The sequence below is a fragment of the Micrasema longulum genome, unplaced genomic scaffold (genome assembly GCF_059751315.1).
Source record: "Micrasema longulum isolate JH-2025_06_02 unplaced genomic scaffold, ASM5975131v1 h1tg000999l, whole genome shotgun sequence".
Lineage (NCBI taxonomy): Eukaryota > Metazoa > Arthropoda > Insecta > Trichoptera > Brachycentridae > Micrasema > Micrasema longulum.
Window position 1 is genome coordinate 9,710 of NW_028278187.1, and position 23,644 is coordinate 33,353.

The 23,644-nt window shown below is 35.1% G+C and overlaps 1 protein-coding gene across 1 annotated transcript in view; it reads left to right on the forward strand.

Moving 5' to 3' along the window:
• Nucleotides 1-1,876: 1,876 nt before the first annotated feature.
• LOC148277647 (uncharacterized) overlaps nt 1,877-23,644 on the forward strand; it is a gene marked incomplete at its 5' end in the record, with an annotated part of 79,324 nt that continues 57,556 nt past the window's right edge. The window contains 12 exons of the mRNA XM_088232601.1: nt 1,877-2,093; nt 3,666-3,881; nt 7,071-7,253; nt 10,848-11,008; nt 11,672-11,807; nt 12,988-13,167; nt 13,375-13,490; nt 14,267-14,480; nt 15,756-15,890; nt 16,274-16,477; nt 19,993-20,123; nt 23,022-23,150. Of these exons, the coding sequence (XP_088088727.1) occupies nt 1,877-2,093; nt 3,666-3,881; nt 7,071-7,253; nt 10,848-11,008; nt 11,672-11,807; nt 12,988-13,167; nt 13,375-13,490; nt 14,267-14,480; nt 15,756-15,890; nt 16,274-16,477; nt 19,993-20,123; nt 23,022-23,150 (2,022 nt within the window). The remainder of the gene's footprint in view (nt 2,094-3,665; nt 3,882-7,070; nt 7,254-10,847; nt 11,009-11,671; nt 11,808-12,987; nt 13,168-13,374; nt 13,491-14,266; nt 14,481-15,755; nt 15,891-16,273; nt 16,478-19,992; nt 20,124-23,021; nt 23,151-23,644) is intronic.

Here is a 23,644-nt window from a genome sequence, read left to right on the forward strand (position 1 = left end):
GAAAATTATAAATACATGGACATATTGAATCTTACAATTTTATACAAAAATTAAAAGCAAAGATTAACAAAAATAAATATATGTATAAAAAAAAAAATACTTTACTATGAAGAGAGGAGAGGGGATGGGAAGGAAAGAAGAAGGATAAAGGAACAATTTAAATATTTAGATAGTGACATTTCAATCTCGACTTAAATGTAAATAAAGAAGGGGCGTCTCTAACATTAGTGGGTAGATTATTCCACAATCGAGAGGCTACTACTGTGAAAGAGGAGGCAAAAAAATTAGAGCGATGACAGGGTATTAAAAGGGTTCTCTCGTTACTAGAACGAAGAGATAGTCCGTGTTGTGAAAGAGGTTGGATGAGCTCTCTCAGATAAAGAGGCGAAGTGGGATTATTTAAAATATTGTGAAGAAGTGATAGAATGTGAATGTTTCTTCTATGCCTGATACTGAGCCAGTGTAGTTGCGTGCGATACTCGGTTATGTGGTCAAATTTGCGAAGATTAAAGATATAACGAATACAAATATTCTGCAATCGTTCTAACTTATCAAGCAATTCAGAGTTAGCATCTGGATAACATACATCCGCGTAGTCAAGGAGTGGAAGAAGTAAGCTCTGGACTAATGTTTGCTTACGTTCGCTTGACGTTCTTACGAGGTTACGTCATTTTGCAAAAATGTTAGAGATGGGACAAATTGATCAATGTAAATCGATTGAATTAAAAATAATTCATTTGTTGGTGTTATGGTTGTATTTAATGTCATATTTTTTAGTAAATAATTGTCAACAATATTTTGAGTTTGTCCAAATTTTTGTAGACAAGGACTGGATTCAACTCCCTGGGGAGCCGTTTATATCAATTTATATTATTATTACAACAGAGATGAAGAACATTTAAGAGAAGGTAATATAGAAGTCCTAGCATCTACAGGACTTACGAGTATGACCTGTCAATGGCTGGTTTAAGTGGCCACTTTACACACTGTGTAACATTCACCATTCTTTCTGCCTATATTTGAACATCTATATTCCTTCAATTCTTTCATCTGTTGATGTTTGTGAAGTTAAAGAGCTGAAACCTTTATTTATGCGGGTGAGATTAATCTAATTGAATTATTTCACCTACATACTAGGCAACGTCTGAAAATATATATTTTTTTCAATTTCTATACTTTTTCATGGACCAGGTAATTTATCAACAAAATATTTTGAGCTTGTCCAAATTTTTGTAGACAAGGACTGGATTCAACTCCCCGGGGAGCTGTTTATATTAACATACTACAACAGAGATGAAGAACATTTAAGATAAGGTAATATAGAAGTCCTAGCATCTACAGGGCTTATGACCTGTCAATGTAGGCAGAATGGTGAATGTTACACAGTGTGTAAAGTGGCCACTTAAACCAGCCATTGACAGGTCGTAAGCCCTGTAGATGCTAGGACTTCTATATTACCTTCTCTTCAATGTTCTTCATCTCGGTTGTAATATGTTAGTAAATAATTTTCTTTAACACACTATAATAGGCTTGTTTTTGCGTTTTTATATCAATTTTCGGAAACAGAGTCGCATGTTTGCTGCATGATATAACTGATAGAATCGATTTGATCGGTACATGATCACTCATCAGTAATTTCCTATCACTAGTAACATTAGTTTGACAGCTGTCATTTAATCAAGCTATATTTTAAGGACTATGATAAACATGTTTGAAATAACTTTTAGTGCACAGCACAACACAACAGCTGCGGGTGGATGGTGGGTTTAAGGATCTCCCTTCAATGTACCTCCTTTTTTGTTTACAGTACCTACTTTCTTAATTTGACATTTTTCTCCAACTCCGGTAAAATAAATAAATGTTTTTGTTCCCGCAGGTGCACCGTGGTGCTGTACAACACGCGCAAGAACCGCCAGAGCCACATCCTCAACGCGTCCCGCAAGACCATCACGTGCCTGGCCTTCTCCGGCTGCGGGCGCTACCTGGCCACGGGCGAGTGCGGCCACGCGCCGTGCGTGCGCATATGGGACCTGCACGACGCCGGCGCGCAGCTGGCCGAGTTCCCCTCGCACAAGTACGGGGTCAACTGCGTGGTGGGTGCCCTTTTGTTATTTTGGGAATTATACGTTATTTCGAATGAAGTTCGTTATTTTGAATAAATACGTTATTTTGTACGATATACGTTATTTTGTACGATATACGTTATTTTGTACAAAAATATATTATTTTAGAAAAAAATATGTTATTTTGTATAAAATACCTTATTTTGGAAAAATACGTCATTAATACGTTATTTTCGAAAAAATACGTCATTTTCGAAAAAATACCTTGTTTTTGAAAAAATACGTTATTTTGTGCAAAATACGTTCCTTTTTACAAAATGTTTCATTTTGTGCAAAATACGTTATTTTGTACAAAATGCGTTATTTTGGAAAAATACGCCATTATGGAAATAATACATTATTTTAGAAAAATATCTGTTATTTTTGAAAAAAATACCTTATTTTGGAAAAATACGTCATTAATACTTTATTTTAGAAAAAATACCTTGTTTTTGAAAAAATACGTTATTTTGTGCAAAATACGTTCCTTTGTACAAAATGTTTCATTTGGTGCAAAATACGTTATTTTGTACAAAATGCTTTATTTCGTTCGAAATACGTTATTTTGTACAAAAATGCGTTTTTTTTTTTTTTTTGAAAAAAAGAAATATTTGCGTTCTTATGATTTACCCAAATATTTAATTTTGAGGGCCATTCTCAACGAGTTGTAAATAACTCACTATTAGAAAATGGAATCAAGTTGGGGTAGAGTGGGATTCGAACGACGGACCTTTGGTCCGTGAGTCCGAGACACTAGCCACGGGACCACAACCCGAATAAACCCGTTGTTTTGTAAAAATACGCCATTATGGAAATAATACGTTATTTTAGAAAAATATCTGTTATTTTTGAAAAAATACCTTATTTTGGAAAAATACGTCATTGATAGGTTATTTTGGAAAAAAAAAATATTTTTATAAAAATACGTTATTTTTGATAAAATTTTATATGTAAAGGATAAAATGTTATTTTAGTAACCGGTTTATGATCGATAATTTGACAACCTGTTATTTTAGTTATTAAAAATCCAATTAAAATTAATGGTTATTTTTATGATCGATTATTTAATAACCGGTTATTTTAGAAATTGAATATCCAGTCAATATTGATGGTTATTTTTATAATCGATTATTTTAGAAATTTCATATCCAGTTAATATTAATGCTTATTTTTCTGATCGATTATTTGGTAATAGGATTTTTTAAAGGCTTAAAGAAAGAAATATTTGCCTTCTTACGATTTACCCAAGTATTTTGATTTCGGGGGCCATTTTCAACGAGTTGTAAATAACTCACTATTATAAAATGGGAATCAAGTTGTGGTACAGTGGGGTTCGAATCTCGGTCTTCTGATCCGCGAGACCACTGGGACCACTAACCGGTTTTTAAAGATCGATTATTTGATAATTATTGATTTTAGTATTTGAACTAAGTAACCTGTTTTTATAAATGAAATATCCATTTATCGGTTACTTGTTGAAGCTCGAAAAATGACATGTAACTCCATTTTTGACTTTTTTTCTCAAATTATGTCACTTAATTTGTCACGATGTATCTCTTCCAGTCGTTCTCGGTGAACTCCAAGTACCTGGTCTCCGTCGGCTCGCAGCACGACATGATAGTCAACGTCTGGGAGTGGCGGGCGGGACTGAAGCTGGCGTCCAACAAGGTGTCGTCCAAGGTCAAGGCCGTCAGCTTCGCAGAGGGAGGAGGCTACTTCGTCACCGTGGGCAATCGCCACGTTAAGTTCTGGTACCTCGAGTACTCCAGAGGAGCCAAGGTGAGGTCCATTCTACTCTACTCTATTCTTACAAATGGGATTCAGCTTATTGCTACTTTAAAAAAACCAAAATGCCTATCTCAAATCCGAACAGGGTTTAAATTTGGGTGTTTGGACTGTCGAGGTCTTGCTGTATGTTATTAATTATTTGACAACTTTTATTGACAGCTGATTCGGTCTGAAGGTAGACACGAACTCAATGTGCTCAGTGTTGCCAACTCGTCACGAGCAAATGTCGCTAAACGGAGGTTCAAAAGTCGCTAGAAGTCGCTAGATCTTAAGATGCTCGACGGAGGGAGTAATGGCGACGAGCGGAGGGCGGGGGTTGGTAATGGAAGGGGGCGCAAGGATTTTTGGCGGTAGTTTGCACGATTACCTTCAAGTATAATTAATTCTTTTTAGTAATGAGGAAGTTCAGTGTTTTTTTTTGAATTTTTTATTTGTTAATAGACTGTTAAACTAAGTCAAATTTTTTTTTTTTAAATTTTTATATATCGTATTATCGGCGCTACGATTTTTCAAAGTTTTGTATTTCTGAAATAACTCCGCGTGGTAACGTCAGAGGTTCATTTCCGCTTATTCTCATTCAGTTCTTCCTATTAGTCCAGAACCGACAAGCAGACCGGAAATCTTCCATAGCTCTCAGATCATAGGTTGATTCACATGAACCAGTGACGTCATTTAAAGTAGTGCGTTTTTATCAAAGTATTTTTTACTATTTTTTCTGTACATTTTCAAGAAACTTTGTAGTACAATTTAATGCTCTAATTTTTACCCCGCGTAAGAAAACATTTTTTGTATCCAATTTCCCGTAGGGCTGAAGTTCCTCATTGAAAAATAAAAATATGATTAGGTTTTTTTAAAAAGAAATTAAACAGATCAAAATATTGAATGTATATTTTCGGTGCTACTGATAAAAAAAAATAGTAATTAGTAAATGATTATTACCTCAATATTAATAACAAAATATTAAATTATGATGAAATATTCTAAAATAAAAAAAACAGACACCATATATTATATTATATTCTCCAAAAAAACATAAAAATACGGAACACCTTTTCCAAATACATAATTTTATTTTAATACCAGCGTAAAATAAAACAAAATAATTTTTCCTCTTATTAAAAGTTAATCATGTCACTTAATATCAAAAAACAAAAATTACTTTATTCTTAGTGCCCCTGAACAATGTTATAAGGAATTACATGTCAAATTAATGTCAAATTTTTTAAAATTTTAATAAAATAAACTTGAAATGTCTGTCTTCCTATTCCTTCCTATATTTTTAGGAGTAAAATTTCTTCATCACAAGTGGTTCCATTTTTACTATAACTTTTGACAGCTTGCTTAAAGGTAGCTAGAATTTATTTGTCGCTAAAAAAACAAAAAAAGTCGTTTTCAATGTCAAAATGTCGCTAAATTGGCAAAACTGAGTGTGCTCAGCACAAAAAATATAAAAGTAAGTTTTTATTACAAAATCCATCAACGGGCGCAGCCTGAAAAACCATAATAAGCTCATTAATGAACGTACAATGTAACTGAATAAATAAATTTATAGAACCGTGAGCAATGAAACTGGGATTTTATTCAATATTTAACCATCTCAGGCGTACGTGACACCTTTCCTATATTTCTCAACCCGACAAGTTTAGCCAGTGGTTTCGTTAGACGCCAGTAAAGTTGTCCTTTGACCGCACTACCTGTCGGCATTACCATACTGGAAACGCTTATCACTATAAAAATATCAAATATTTTGAAATCCACGCTAATTAATGCAAAGTATGCCGATTGCAATACGACTGAGGACACCGTGTAAAATTTAACAAGTCGTTCCTCTACGAGAACAGCAAAAATACATACCCAGATCGCCCAGCTCATCAGCAAGACAATATTATACCGTAGAACTCCAATAGGGTATTATCACTCGGGAGGAATATCGGATTTAACCTACTCTACAAATAAAAGATTTTTTAATGATCCTCCTAGTGTTTATATAAACCCTTATAATGAATATTTTCATTCATTAATTTCGTATCGAAAATAAGGTATTTTGAAAACGATCGTTTGGTAAGTTGGTAATAAATTTAGTCACAGAAGTTCACGAGTAATGCGTTCATTTTAATGCTGGTAATGCCACAGGCCACAGATATAAATATAAGGAGAGTTTTCTATGCATATTAACTAAAGCCCCCCCCTTATCCACTCCACATTCCAGTTCCAGGCACTGACAGATGAAAGTGAAAACGGATTACATCTTACATCTCAAATTAATTATTATTATTTTATGGTTTTCAACGTCTTCTAAATATTAATTTATTATGATAATGATAAATCACAATTAGTATCGTTTGATAAGTGACAGGACGCCGTAAAAGTAAACAAACGACACATTGAAAAAGGAAGCTATCTACAATACTCTATAAAATCCCTAGACATTGATGGAAAAAAATCCGATGACGTCACAAAACATCCGAAGACGTCATACTTGATGACGTCACGAATTGTTTGTTTTTGACACCATTCAAATGACTCGAATTTAATCCTTTATATCTCCCTTATTTCTTAACAGATTTTAATAAGAATAGAACCGGTCGGCTTGTGATTTTTTATATTAATTTATTAGCTAATAAAAAATCCATGATAATTGTCCATTGGGACCCGACCCCATTCGGATAGTTGGATGTTTTTCGAAGAGTCTTTTTTTAAATTTACTGTATGAATGTGCTCGATTGTGGAATCATCTACCCACTAATGTTAGAGACGCCCCTTCTTTATTTACATTTCAGTCAAGATTGAAATGTCACTATCTAAATATTTAAATTTTTCCTTTATCCTTCTTCTTTCCTTCCCATCACCTCTCTTCTCTTCCTAGTAGAGTGTTATTTTTTTTTATGTATTTATTTTTGTTAATCTTTGCTTTTAATTTTTGTATAAAATTGTAAGATTCAATATGTCCATGTATTTATAATTTTCTCAAACTGAACGGTTTGGGTAGGTAGGAAGAAATTGCCTTAAGGCAATATGCCCGCCCTTATATGTATATTTATTGTATATGTATATAAAGTTTCACATAAATAATTATGTTGAAAATGGGAGAAAAAAGTTTTTTTTGGAAAAAGATTTTATAGTTGAGTCGTTTTCGTCCTAAAGGTGCAATATGTGAATTTAATTTTTGATCCTTTTCAGTACAAGGAGCCGGTCCCCCTGATGGGCAGGTCCGCCATTCTGGGCGAGCAGAGGAACAACGACTTCTGTGACGTGGCTTGCGGCAGGGGCGCTTGTGCGGACTCCACGTACGCCATCACGCGCAGCGGTCTGCTGTGCGAGTTCAACAACCGCAGACTCTTGGACAAGTGGGTGGAACTGAGGGTAAGTCGAGGAACCAATATTACAATACAGTAAAACATCGTTTTTACGTTCCTCGATTTTACGTTTTCCGCTTTTTACACCGAAATATTTAGGTCCCATTTTTTTCCATACATTCTCATTCAAATATTCCCCCCAATTAACGTTTTTCATAACCCCGGTTTTACGTCGAAATTTTTTCATAACTCATTCGATCTGTCAAAAGACGAGCCGCGTGCCGCCGCGTGAATGGAAAATAAAATCGAGGTAAATAAACAAAAAGTGTAAATTATTGTCTTAAACTAAATTCAAAGTAGGTGCAGTGTATTTTTTTTACAATATACATAAGAGGTAAAACAGAGTTATAAAAAAATAAAGGATAATAATTTTATTTTTATCAAACAAAGAAAACATAGATAAACTAACTGTATTACAAAATAAAGCCTTTAGAATCATTTTGAAAAAAAACAGATACACGAGGGTAAAGTCGATGGTAAATGAAATGAAATTATTAACATATAAACAAAGAAAATATTACAATACAATGATATTTGTTCATAAAATTATAAACTCTAATAAAAAAACAGAATTTTGGAAAAAAATTGATCGGAACCAGCATGAACACGATCACAATATTAGAGAAAAGAACAAAATTAGACTTCCATTTAGGAAAAAGGCAAAGTCACAAAATTCCATTTTATTTAAAGCAAAAAAAAAATATTTATTAAAAAAAAAACATATCAAAATTAAAAATAATGGTCAAGACATATGTGATAAACAATTTATAAATTAAATATATTTGCAATGTTATTATTAGAACACACATAACAATATGTATGATATGTGTGCCCTACTTTCAGATTTAAATAAATAAATAATTACATAGCAATGAAATACATATTAACAGTAAAAATAGTAAACAAAAAATCCCACAAAGGCATAGCCTTTTCGTGGGTATACAAGAAATGTTTATGAACTTTTGCTCCTATAATAAATATACAGTTATTTATTTATACATTAACGGTTCAAAGAACCTTTTACAATAAAAAGTTTTACAGAAATAATCACAGCAGTGAACAATTCATTATGTAATATACAATATGAAATATAACCTTATAATTCAACTAAATAATTAAAACTAAACAAATTAGTTTTTTTTTTTTTTTCAAAACTGCAAAAAAGTAAAAAAAAAAACATACAAATATAAGATGACAAATCAAAGATAACAAAATTAAGTGAGAAAACCTTATGTTCTAAATATAAATTAAGAATAATTTAACATAAACATAAAGTGACTAGTATAATGAAAAAAATAAATAATGCTACAATAAGATTTTATAAATAATACGTTTTTTGGATCAATGTGAAAGCTTAAATAATCTTAATAACACCTTTATTTTATCAGTTGGTTGGAAGAAGTTGGAATTTGGCAATAAAAGTTATAATATTTTTATGTAAGAAAGAGAAAAATAAAATATTCTGTAAAGGATTATAAGGTATTTTCTTTTTTTTTGTCGTAATTAAAAAAGGAAATAAAAAATATAAAAGAACATAAAAATATTCCTTATTATTAAAGGGCAACAAAAATAAATCATAGAAAAAAAGAATTCGTATCTTTTGTTTGAATCCAGGATAGTGCGTGTTTTTCAAAAGAAGAATTGACCATTTTGTTCAAGTGTCTAATTTTGTCATTTTACTAAATAGTGACATGCCGTTGACGCATGTTTAGGAAGAATAAAGTCTTTTCATCAATAAATTACAATGCAGAAAGTTTAAAAATTTGGCAATATAAATATTATTTGATGTTATAAACATAACGTGAAAAGGAGAAAGTTTAAACAGTTATCATAAAAGTGTGAAGCAGTTTTGCCGCGATGTAAATGACAGTTGAAATTTTGTGGTGCCATACTAAAAAAAGTGATACCATTTAAATAAAATTTCCCAATATTTGGTGAAAAAATAGTTGTATGCGTTTTATGCTAATTCAAAATTTTATTTTCGTGTTTTCAAGGTTAAGTATCTAGATAAAATTATTGAAACATGTATTTTTTTAAATTATGTGTTTGTATTAGATACTCCGTATTATTTTTTTATAGTAAACGCCTGTTTTTCGCCAGTGAACTGTATTTATTTACGAGGAAAACAAAAAGCACACCGACACGAGCGTTGATTTAGAGATTATACACGCGCTGACTTATGACTGCGATAACTTAAGCATGTTCATTATTGTTCATTGTGATCACTCAAATGCTTAGCATGTTTTTAAGCACGTCGATAGTTACTTGGGTTTGAGCTACTGACGCCTTTATATCCATAGTGAAAACTTTTTGACTTAAAATTCGGGAAAACAGTACGAGCGTAGTTTCTCCGTCAACAATCCAAGCGCAACAAGACTGCTTTTGCTGTGCGCAAGATAACCTAACTTTGCGAGCATGCACGGACTGTTGTGTTGCTTCCAGTAAAAACACTCTTATGACGCATTTGTGCGCTGGTTTTTTATAAACGTTTGAAGACAACACCTAACCCTATTTTTGTCGTTGTAATTTACATATTCGGTCTTATGTGGGGCGGTATAATTTCAAAATTAAAAAAAAATCATAGCGATGATACTCGTAATCTTTATATATATGATTCTTCTGTACGTGTGATGTCACTGAACTCCTTCTAAACGGCTTAACCGATTTACGTGCGGTTTTCAGTGAAATGTAGATCTTTGCGCTGCGCGTGTTCGTAGATATTAAAATTTTCAATCGAATATGTAAAAAAAAAAGCTAGAAGCATAAATCTTTTTTTCATCGACCTACCAGGGTTGCAAACTCAAAAACACGAAGAATGTTGTTTTTTTCTGTTAAAAAAGGTTGTTTTTGAATGTTTACAAACAACATTCGCTTTTTATGGATCGCAATCAGGTTCTTTCATTACATTCCTTGTAATTTCTTCCCATTTATTTAATTTTATTGGCTTTTTGGTGGTACTAAAATAATATTGACTGACATTCTATACATTTTTGAAAATCGCATGAATAAAGTGCACCCCTGTTGGTGAGAAGAGCTGAGTTTGACATTTGAAAAAGAATTCTTTATTTGAAAATGAATTATTTTTAGTTTTGGAATTTTTATTTATTTTATTTTTATTTATTTAATGCACAAAATACACAATTTTACATAGACACAGTTATATGTTTTTATGTCCCGACTTGTTAGAAAATTCCGTGTTAAGTCGGGAGTCTTTTCGACATATAAATAAAAAATATTTATTTACAAATTAAAACAATATACAAGTAATCAAAACAATATGCAAAATAATCAAAACAATATACAAAATAATAATAGAAAAATATAAATAATAACAATTTATCATATTCATAATTCTAGACATAATTCAATCATAAACAAGTACCTAGGTACCTGCTTATCAATAAAAAGTCTTTTTCCAATGTAATAGCAGGCAAGCCAACGTTCTGGCAGGACAACGTCTGTCGAGTCCGCTTTATAATTATTTTGAAAAAATTGTCTAAGTTTGACAAATCTATTGACAAAAAAAAATTGTAAAACATTGGACTTCATAAAATTTATACCACTCTTCTAAATTTTTGATACGATTCAATTGTATTTCCAGACTCCTTCAGCCAACTGCATGTCCCTAGGAACAAACTACATATTCGTGGGCTGTGCGGATGGCATAGTCCGTTGCTTCAGCCCGTCGACCCTCCAGTTCGTTACGACTCTCCCCAGAACGCACTACCTCGGCGTCGATGTCAGCCAAGGTCTAAATATAAGGTCAGTTCGAACAATCTTTGTATATTTTGGCCCCAATTTAGCTAATGACTTGAAACTAAGATAGTGTATGGACTCACAGAACAAAGGTCCAAGGTTTGAACCCTGCTCTCCCATAACTTAATTCCCATTTTCTAATAGGGAGCTATTTACAACTCGTTAAAAATGGCTCCAAAATTGAAATGTTTGCGTGAATTATAGGAATGCAAATATTATTTTTCTCTCTCACACAGAGACAATTTAAACAAATAAAAAATAATACCACTTGCGGACAAAGGGATTTTGAGTATTATTCAATCAAAATCTATAACCTACTTCCGCTATGTATTAAAACAATTAGTAACGAGAAAATGTTCAAAAAGGCTATATAAAAATGGATAGTGGGGCTGGGTAGAAGTAAAATGGATTGTCTCATTCGCCCGAACCAATATTGAATCGAATGCTCCACAAGTGTATAGCTTATGTTATGTTTTTGTTCTTTCATTGTGCGTTTTGTAATATAAATAATATAGATGTACATCAGTTAATTATAAACATAAATATGTAGTGTTTAAAATCATAGTTTATAATGGAAAAAAATATGAATAAATAAAATGCAGTTGCTTTAAGAAATGTCAGTAAAGAAACTCAATCTCGAGGGAATATTGACGACGTTTTTTATTCCAGCCATATGTTCTCCCACCCGCCTAATGCCAAATATCCTGACGCCATAGCGCTCACATACGATGAGAAGCACCAGAGGCTGACTTGCGTCTACAACGATCACAGCCTCTACGTGTGGGACGTCCGGGACATCAAAAGGGTAAGAGCTATTCAGAATAATAATTATCAAGTCACCAGCCGTAATTGTCCCCTGGGGGGAATGCGTGAATTTAATTTGACTCCTATATCTGACGTGTCCACTGCAAAGAGTCGTTGTAATGCTCAGTGGGAATTGACTTTCATTGAGTTTCTATAAACTCCAAAATCTCTTTGGTACCATTGAACAAACCTCTCTAAGTCTAATTATGATTATTTGTTATAGGTAGGTAGCCTTTGCTAATGACAATTGTAAAAAAAAATTTTTTATTCTTCTTCCTTGCTATAATAGACCTATGTGGTCTGTTCTCCAGAGGGTCGTTTCTCCTGTGAGGTGGATTCCCAGCTGTCCTTCCATCTTTTGGGAGGTCTTCCACAAGGCCGAGTTCCGTGAGGCTGAAAATGCAGTGCAACATAAGGGAGTCTGGTGGTGTCCATTCTTTGGATATGACCGTATCAGTCCCTCCATCCCTGTCTACACCACCTTACAGTGTCCTCAGCTTCACATCTATCTTTTTCTGGTGTTCTTCACGCGATCTCTTAGAGTTTGCCTTCTATTATACTCAGAGTCTTCATTTCAGAAGTCTTCAATACTTGTTTAGTCCTGACTATGTCTGCCCTTGCATCAACGCCATATGTCATATTTAGTCTTACGCGTGCTTTGTAGATTCTCATCTTACTTTCAATGTCCATGTCTTTATTTTTCCATTTTGTTTATTTTAGAGCACCAGAGATTCTTCTTGACTTGGGAAATACAAGCCCAAGTCAACAAGGCAGCTGCCATCTCTGGTGTTCTAAAGGAGGAGGAAGAGCAGTCGATCACACAGATCGGCTCCTCCTACAAGGTCTATGCCTAAATATCTGAAGGTGCCGACCTGATCTATGGGTTTGAGCTACATCTTTTTGGCATTTTGGAGAAGGTCATTTTGTTTTTTCAATAGCTTTCTTGAATCATGTGTTGAACAAAGTCCTCTCATTTGGATCTCCACAATTTTTTCCTAAAAGGTGCTAGTGAAAGTTTCATTTTATGCCAAAAAATAATAACGTTTCTGCATTTTTTTAATATGACAATTTGCCGGGGATGATGACTCCTGCCATGAAATCTGTAGCGTATTTTTATTTCGGGCTGGTGGCTACTGCCCAAGGAGCTCAATGGGTTAATCTAAAATTATTTTATTATTCAGGTTGGCAAGTCTCACTCCTCTCTGTACCACTCGGCTTGCATCTGGGGCGTGGAGGCTCCCCCGGACGAGGGCCCTGAAGGCACCCTGCCCCCGGGGGCCTTCCTGACCTGTTCCAGTGACGACACGGTCCGGGTGTGGACGCTGCCCACTGGCAAGCAGACACCCAACATCTACAGCGACGTAAGCGATACTTTATTCTTGTAGATGGGGGTCAGTGCTATATAAGCTCCTGATGTCACTGCGAGGTGTGTACATCTATTGTGACGGATCCCTGTAAATTAGTTCTCACCCTCCAAGCAAGAGCCTGGCTTTGACTAAATCTCCCCCTCCAAGCCCAGATCCTTAAAGTATCTACTTTAACTATTTTTCTTTTTTAATTCCTTACAGGAACTTCAAAGGGTGTTGTACATGGATCCTGAGCTGACTTACTTGAAGGACGTGGATCTATCGTCAGCAGGGGAAAAGGATAAACCAGTATCGTACGATGGGAAGAATGGTGTCAGGTTAGATTTATTTACTAATAATACCAATGCATCCAAATTTTTGTAGATTGGGAAATCAGTCTCTTAGGATTTCATTTGAATACATTGATATCTCGGCAGAAAGAAAATAATTATCATTTATTGTCTCAAACAAGATGAAGGAATTATTAAGGATGTGAAATATAGGCACTAACTCCTAGTCACCGCAGATGGGTCCGATTACACCCAACAGTATTAAAAATTATCAACATATTCTGATAAAATAATATTGGGACACACAAAAAAATGACAGAAAGGCGACTTTTAAAACTGGGTCTTATATGACCCACCACGCCACACCACACAACGCACATATTTTTTCGAGCCAGCGGGCTTTAAGAGTTGACAAGCCCTAGATATTAGAGACAGGTAAGGCCCTGTCACCGAGAGGATACGTATTATTTGATCTGATCACCAAAGTTACAGGATCTTTTAAGTAGTTTAATTGAACTAATGTATCACTAGCACATTTGGCTCATTTAGGTATTTGTGTCTCCGTATCTTTCGCATCTTTGTATTAAACGACATGAAAGATACAAAAATACATTTAGTTTGGTGCCCTTTTTGTTCGCAAACTAGATGCTTTAAACCTGATGATGAGTAATTCAGAATACTCGAAACTAGTAGTTTTATTATGTTCAAAAGTTCACAAAGTAAATGCTGAATGAATAAATACTCGTATGTAATGACATTAAGCTTCTTTGAAAATATATGGCAAATTGTATGCCAACCTAACCCAACCTACTTATGTCTCTTAGATGTATCCGGGTTTCGTGTGACGGCCTGCACCTGGCTTCGGGGGACCGCGCTGGTAATGTACGCATCCACGATCTGCGCAGCATGAGGGAGACTTGCCGGCTAGAGGCCCACAACGCCGAGGTTCTCTGCCTCGAGTACTGCTCGGGAAACGGGAAGAGGCTGCTGGCTTCAGCCTCCAGAGACCGCCTCATACACGTCTTCCACGTCGACGAGGTAAGCAAAAAGTCCCGAGAAATTATCTGACAAATTAACTTTAGTCTAAATTTAATTTCAATCTAAGTTAATAACTATTGAGTTCAATTTTTCGTGCCAAGGTAAAATTAAGAACATAATTCGTGTGTGTCCTTCTGGACACAAAGTCAAACTTGGTAAAGATAACCAGATAACGGAGTTACCAAGAAGAATAGGGCTTAGTTGGGCTGTTTTCGACAAACTAAAATATATTTTTGAAAATAAAGAAGTCCCTATATGCTTAAAAAGACAAGTATATGAATCGTGCATATTGCCGGTGACAACATGCGGACTAGAAACCATGTCTGTATCACAGAAAAGTAGCTAGAAATTAAAATGCACGCAATGATCCATGGAAAGACAGATGCTCGGTGTATGTCTAAGAGACAGAGTAAGAAATGAAGAAATAAGGCGCCGAACCGGAGTCGTGGATATCATGGATTGTGCAGCGAAATTGAAATGGCAGTGGTCAGAACACTTGGCGAGAGAAAATGATGGCAGGTGGACACCCAGAATAATAAAGTGGAGACCATGGGCAAACAAAAGAAGTCTTGGAAGGCCACAGAAAAGATGGGTCGACGACATTGCCTCTATTGCCGGTAAAACGTGGATGATGAAAGCGGGTGATAGGAAGAAATGGATACGTTTGGAAGAGGCCTTTATCCAGCAGGGAAGAGAACAAGGCTGAAAAAGAAATGAAGAAAGTGTCTTGAAGGCGCTTCCGCGAATGAGTCCTGCTAGCAAGACTTATTTGTGGTATGGTTTGTATGACTGAAGGTCGTCCGGCTGGCAGTATCTAGACATCCACGCGTTTTCGCCATTTTGTTAGTAAAAAAATGAATCTTTGGCCCGTATGCGGTTACCATGTCTTATACTCACAGCCATTTTGGCTAGACTGGCCGTAGAAGCATGATTAAAATACTCGCTAAGAGAGAAAGAGACGCACTTCATATTAAATTAAACTGGATCCTGCTAGCAGGACTAGAAATCCCCATGTAACGAAACAGTGTGTGACTACCGGTAGGTCGCGAAGTCTCGGTGGTAGGACCTTGGACATTCTATCACTAAGAGTGTTTTCGACTTACCTATGTATAGTGCATTACTTGTCTGTTTTTATGATGTCGATAGCGATGTGACTAGTGTTTCGACTCGATACTGAGTTAGGATAAGTCCGCCTCCTTATACAGTGGTTAAATGGAGTCTGGTGTATGTAAATCATTCTTTGTTTGTTGTAAACATGTTTAATGTCTATTCCAGGATTACAACTTCATGCAGACATTAGATGACCACTCTTCTTCAATCACCGCCGTCAGATTCCTCACATCGGAGAACAGTTTACAGATGGTGTCTTGTGGCGCTGATAAGACCATACTCTTCAGGAGTCTTGTGGAGGTGAGTTTAAATCACAAGAATCGTAATGTGTCTTTAAACATTTATTTGTTAACTCTATGAATGAAGACACTATGCTCTGATACAAGCATATTCACCGAAAGGTCGTTGGTTCAAAAGGGTTGTCCTCAGTAAACAGAGAAAAATAAAACTTTTTCTAAGGCTCTTAATTGGGCCCATTGCTTTTTTCATTTTTCATTAACTACATCAAATGTGTTCATCCTTATGGCGTATTAGGTAAGACAGTTGCTTCACACACAAAGGGTTCTGGGTTCGATTCCCTGTGAGATCCTAATAATTCAATCTGGTTATTTTCAAGCCTTAGTGTTCTGCGCTGTGATTCACCACCGAGTATTCTGTACTTACTTGATCATGTTTTGTTTCAGTCCCCCAACGGCGGTCCCGGGCAGTTCGTCCGGGGGCACAACTGCTCCGCTCGCAGCACCCTGTACGACATGGAGGTGGACAGTGGGGGGCGCCACGTGCTGGCCGCGTGTCAGGACCGCGCCGTGCGCGTGTACAACACTCGCTCCGGGCGCCACACTAAGACCTTCCGCGCCAGCCTGGGCGACGAGGGCAGCCTCATCAAGGTGTGTCGGAAATATTAGTTTATTCCACTCTCCCGACTACTCCACCTGCAGCACCCTGCACAGCACTGTCCGATATGTAGGTGGACAGCGAGGGGCGCCACGTGCTGGCTGCGAATGTGGGAAACTCTTTTTATATTCCGGACCAAAAAAGTGATCTACAATCGCTTTGAAGTTGTAAAGTTGTTGTACCAGCAGAACATCACAGAATCTAAAATGTACACTTTCGCCTATAAGTTTTGCCTCTCTGGGTTACGCTAATAGGCGCCTGAAGCTCACCTCTCATCTCCTCATTATTTGCTGTGATCTGCGCCATGGGTATTTTCATAAATCGGTAATAACATTGAAAACATTAAATATTTAGAGCAGATTTTTACGATTCTAATGGTACAACTCATATAATCAATCTATACAAAACAAGTTTTCATGAATAATTTTCGGGTTTAAAACGACTCACAGTTGGCATCATGTCTTTTTGAAGTCACATCACCCGCCGAGTGCGCTTCTAAAAATCGTTGCGTACAAGTATGACACAGTAGAAGAGATTTTTACGGTTTCTCTTCATGAAGGAGAGCAGATATTATCCATGGTTTTATCCCACTGAGTTCCTCCAGGGTATGCTCAGTTACAGCAGTTTGAAGACCAGAATGAATGTGTATTAAACTACCCACTTCTTTTGATTGTTGTGCAGTATTATTCACAACCCTGAAATTAATTTATTTATTTATTTACACTGTTTATCAAAATACAATTCCATGTTCACTTTGCCCAGCTAACAAGGGTACATACCCCGTTCCAAGCTAGGCAATTACATTTTAATATATTAACATTTTACAACAGAGATGAAGAACATTTAAGAGAAGGTATATAGAAGTCTAGGCATCTACAGGGCTTATGACCTGTCAATGGCTGGTTTAAGTGGCCACTTTACACACTGTGTAACATTCACCATTCTGCCTATATTTGAACATCTATATTCCTTCAATTCTTTCATCTGTTGATGTTTGTGAAGTTAAAGAGCTGAAACCTTTATTTATGCGGGTGAGATTCATCTAATTGAATTATTTCACCTACATACTAGGCAACGCCTGAAAGTATTATTTTTTCAATTTCTATACTTCTTCGTGGACCAGGTAATTTATCAAAAATATTTTGAGTTTGTCCAAATCTTTGCAGACAAGGACTGGATTCAACTCCCCGGGGAGCTGTTTATATTACCACCCGCATAAATAAAGGTTTAGCTCTTTAACTTCACAAACATCAACAGGTGAAAGAATTGAAGGAATATAGATGTTCAAATATAGGCAGAATGATGAATGTTACACAGTGTGTAAAGTGGCCACTTAAACCAGCCATTGACAGGTCATAAGCCCTGTAGATGCCTAGACTTCTATATTACCTTCTTTTAAATGTTCTTCATCTCTGTTGTAAAATGTTAATATAAACAGCTCCCCAGGGAGTTGAATCCAGTCCTTGTCTGCAAAGATTTGGACAAACTCAAAATATTGTTTTAATATATTATAATAGTTGACAAATTTATATAGAGCACAGACAAACAAGATATAAACTTATTCGTATACTCATTTTGATACATATACATACAGACATACACATTTATACACACACACAGGCGGCCTCCGTGGTGTAGTGGTCAAGACGCTTGACTCACAGACGGAAGGTTCCGGGTTCGATTCTCGGTGAGAACACAAAAAATAAATAAATGTGATTTTTCTCAAGCCTGGGTGTTCTGTGATGTAATTCACCGCTGTTATTGGGCCTCCTGGCCTATTGTGGTGCAAAAATAAAAAATAAAATAAAAAAATATATATATACACATATATACACATGTACATACACACACACGTACATACATAAATTATGGGGAGCATTAGCTTTTATGTTCCGGATAATTATCTTAGACGGCGTCGGCATAGACTGTTTTATATTTCAATATATGTACATGACATGGCGGCCTCCGTGGTGCAGTGGTCGAGATGCTATACTCACACATGAAAGGTTCCGGGTTCGATTCCCGGTGAGAACACAAAAATTAAAATGTGATTTTTCTCAAGCCTGGGTGTTCTGTGATTTAATTTACCACTGTAATTGGGCTTCCTGGCCTGTTGTGGTGCAAAAATAAATAAATAAAATTAATAAATGACTATCCTACCGATGGAAGGGCTATCTCTATGTTGAACAATATTACTTTGGAAATTGTCATTTTTCATGTCTCTGAGGGGGTTTTTCATTACTAGATTCTCTTACTTTATTAACATGTTATTCTCTGGATATTATGTATACTTATGTGTTATTTATATATATATATATATATATATATATATATATATACCCAATTTTACCTTATTATTTTAATTATTTCTATATGTATAAATTAAGATAAAAATTAAATGGTAGCGTAATATTTATTTATTTATTAACGGACATTGTCCATGTATACAATTTATAAGGTTTAATTATTACAATAAAAGAATAGTTTAAAACATTTTTAAAATAAAGATAGAAGCATTGACAAACATAACGGACATCGAGACAAGATCTGGACTATTTATTTAGTGCTCGTTTAAATCGTTGTAAACTTAAACCAAAAAAGTACAGATCTTGTCTTGAGTTAACAATACGACAAAGACGGGTCATTGGAGAATTTAGGCCATAGTTTGTTCTATGCTGATCGATGAACAGTACTTCATTGTTTCTCAATCTACGAGTCGGAATATTGAATTTTACTTGTCCCAGTAATGATGGAACATCGATTATACCATTTAGTATGCCGAACATATATATGGAGTCAATATTAGTTCTACGTTTTTGTAGACTAGAAATATTTAGCATTGACTCTATTTCAGCATAAGAATAATTATCTCTCTCTAGTCCGAGCATCCACGCTATTTTTCGAAGCAAGCGATGTTGGACTGATTCAATGTGATTTATGCGATTGACATGGAATGGAGACCAGACCACGGAGGCATATTCTAGAAGAGGGCGAACAGTTGAGCAATACAGAGTTTTGATTGTACGGACATGAGTAAAATCAGAGGATATTCTGTTAATGAAGCCAAGTAATTTCAGTGATTTATTTACTGTATTATCTATATGCTCGTTGTATGTCAGTTTATAGTCCAAAACAACTCCTAAATCTCTGATGGACTTGACTACATCAATTTTGGAGTTTTCTAATAGGTACTCGAAGGAAATTGGTTGTTTTGTTCTATGAAATGACATTATTTTGCATTTTTTAATATTTAGTTCTAATTTGTAATATGTGCTGTTTGTCCCATAGGGCGTGAATTTCCTGTTTTCAGTTAATTTAAAATATGCGTATTTTAAACCATCGTTGAAAATATATCCAATATTGCGCGGAAGTAATAATACTACCTTTACCATCGTAATTTTTGCTTATGTAACAATAATATTTTTTAAAAGTAAAAAGTCCCTCTTTCACGAAGTGTATCCAGCCGCAAATATGGCTGTGCCAAATAATGATGAATGTGATTTTGCAGGTTGTTTTGGACAAGAGTGGCATATACGTGGCGACATCGTGCACCAACAAGTCTCTGAGCGTGTACGACTACTACTCGGGAGAGTGTATGGCCACAATGTACGGCCACTCGGAGCTGGTTACTGGACTAAGGTGAGAAGATGTAACGCAATTGCTGGAATTGACCCGGAGACACTTTACTTAAGCAGTTGGATTTTATTATTGTGGATAATTTATATAGTGCTGTATTTGGAGGATATCACCGCCGACCCAGCCAGAGAAGTCTATCTCATCCGAGATAGCCGGTCAATAGCAGCTGCAGAGCCACCCCTATCTACAGTTCAACTATACACACGGCGAGGTGTCGTGTATAAGCACCATTTTTTTTTTATATCACCTCAAGGGCGCTTTATAGTTAGATTGGCTTTAATTTTTTATCCCCGATATTGTTAATAAGAGGCTATAATTTTATAAATTTAACTTTTTATCAGGAGAATGTTTGATTTTTAAAAAAATGATTCCTTAGAATCGAGAATTTTTTCTTTTATGTTGGCAGAATTAAACCGAGCTCCCTTTGATTTTGTAGAAGGAGAAAGTGAGTTAGTTTCTGGGTTTAATGTAGTTTTTTGTTTGTTTGTAGTTTTCTTGTTTCAACTTTTTTTCTCCAAGCGGAATACATTCTCCGCTTTCTTATTTATTTACCTTTTTCATTGGGGTCTTCGAGTGAAAGAACTCCCCTCCTCATGCTTGAAAACAATATTGAAGACCGAGAATCTTCCTATCGGTTTTGCTCATATTAAAGAAACTCATTTTTTTGTCAAAAACTGTGTAACTATTTGTTTAACGATACCAACTTGTTGGAAAGAGTCCAAAGACGGACTACAAAGTCGCCAAGCCTGAAACAACTTTCGTATGCGGAGAGACTGGAAACTCTCGGTCGCACAACGCTGCAGGAACGGTGAAAAAGGGGTTACCTGATAGAGACATACGAGATACTTAAGTCACTATAGTTGCCCAAATTTGGATCCCACGGTCAAGCTCAAACGAGATGCTCGTCTTGATAAAATCAGATTAAATCTGAATGCACCGAAGCATTTCCTGAGCAATAGGGTCTTCGATGGTAGGAATATGGTCAAATTGGCATAAAAAATGAGTGCTTGTTGTTTTTTGAAAGTTACTTAGCAAATAAACTGCAATGCACCAGGATCGGAATTAACGTTAGTAATACCAAGACCGTTATACACGGAGTCCCACAAGGAACGGTTCTTGGCCCTTTGTTGTTTCTTATATATATATTAATGATCTTTGTAATATAGCTGTCCCTGGTAAATTAGTTTCTTATGCAGATGATACTGCAATATTTGTAAAAAGTGATACCTGGGATAATACTTTCAAAAAACCAATATATGTATAACTTGCTATGCTTGTTATTCCTTCTTTATTTTTTCTTTTTCCTCTGCTGCCATTGGCATGTTTTTTTACTTTTAAACTACTTTTAATTACTTATATTATATGTGTTAATAAAATCAATATATTGCTGCTTTTACTATAATGTGTCATTAATTTTGAAGATGTTTTTTAAATTGACCTAAATTTAAATTTATTGTCTTATATTTCACTTAAAGATTCTTCTCATCGTTTCTTTGAATCCCTTAAAATAAATATGTGTATATTTTGTTTTTCCTTTTAAAAAAAAATGATATTACTATTTTATTTTATTTTTACATCTGAGCATGTTTTTCATTCTTTATTTCCATTCTTAATTTTTAATTACTCTTACAAATTTTCTTCATTTTTAATATCATTTCCATTTGTAAATACTCACTACAAACTACAAACCTTAAAATATATTTTTTTCACTTAAATTTTAATTTTTAAACAACTTTCATTTATGTTTTCTTTTTCCTTCTCTTTTTTATACTTTCATAATTAACCTTACATATAATTGCTTTTTAATATGGAAACTTCACTGGTCCATTAGAATTAAGTCTAATTGTGTAAAATATTAAACTTTGTAACTGTACTGTATGTTTCCTGAATAAAAGAAAATAAATAAAAATAACCTCTCTCGCTAAATTGTAATAAAACACTGTTTATTCCATTTTACAACTCAAAATCATCTTCCCCTTCTTCTTCCCTTAAAGTAATGTTTCATAATAAATATTTATTTCCTTGTTTCATGACATATATACAAAAACCAAAAATGTCACCGATATGGATATTCGCTAATAAGCGGAATGGGGAATGTTGTAGAATTCTACATAAAAGTGGCCACTTGAACCCAACCTATGACAGGTCATAAGCCCTGTAAACGCTCGAATATCCATAATCTTGAAACAAAAATTCTACCCATCTCTGTAGTGATATAAATAATAATAAATATTGTCATCTTGACATATGAAATAACTGCGAAAACATGACGTTTACGTTAACGTTTGCCACTGACGGCCCGTTGTATCGCTGTAATCTGTAGCTAACTTTGTGCTCAATAATCATAGAATGGTTTTTCTCCTTATGGGCGGCTCTATTAGTTTATTAGTATTATCACTTATAAGACACGGGTAAAAACTTTATAATCCCAAGGGTCCAACAATATGATTCCCATGTTATTTCGCAACCGGTGGATTGGAACATTGAATGCCACCTGTTCCAGTAACGATGGCACATCAATTAAGCCATTCAGCAAATTTAACATAAATTTGGAGTCAATGTTATTTCTACGTTTTTGTAGACTTGAGATTTTGGCATTCAATAGTGTTTTCCCTTTAACAGACTTTACAAATAAATAAATATATCAATTTTGATGGACTCCATAGTGGGCAAAATCCAGTACAGACGTGTGGATACACTAAAATATTGTTATATTTTCAGGTCGTCCTATTGCATTGAGTAAAGATCTTTCTTCTTCTTCCATTTCAGACGTCCGCCCAGCTCCAACGGAGTTCCCTTAGATAGTGAGAGTGATCGTTGATCGATGATTCCCATTCAAATAAGTTATAGCTCCACCGACTAATGCAGAGAATCCTTTCAAAGTTTTAATTTCTTTTGTAGATTTACAGCCGACTGTCAGCACCTGATATCCGCCTCTGGTGACGGCTGCATATTTATATGGAAGGTCCCCCACGACATGGTGGTCACGATGAGAGCCAGATTAGCCCAACAAGCCATACGCCAAGGAAAGTAAGTTATACATATTTATTTACTTATTTACGGACTTATTGAGTCCATTTAACAATGGTAAATAGTCTAGGCATCTACAGGGCTTATGACCTGTCATTGGCTGGTTTAGGTGGCCTCTTTACGCACTGTGTAATATTCACCATTCTGCCCATATTTTATTTATTTATTAACGGACATTGTCCATGTATACAATTTATAAGGTTTAAATATTACAATAAAAGAATAGTTTAAAACATTTTAAAAAAAAAGAAAGAAGCATTGACAAACATAAGGGACATCGAGACAAGATCTGGACTATTTATTTAGTGCTCGTTTAAATCGTTGTAAACTTAAACCAAAAAAGTCCAGATCTTGTCTTGAGTTAACAATACGACAAAGACGGTTAGGCCATAGTTTGTTCTATGCTGATCGATGAACAGTACTTCATTGTTTCTCAATCTACGAGTCGGAATATTGAATTTTACTTGTCCCAGTAATGATGGAACATCGATTAT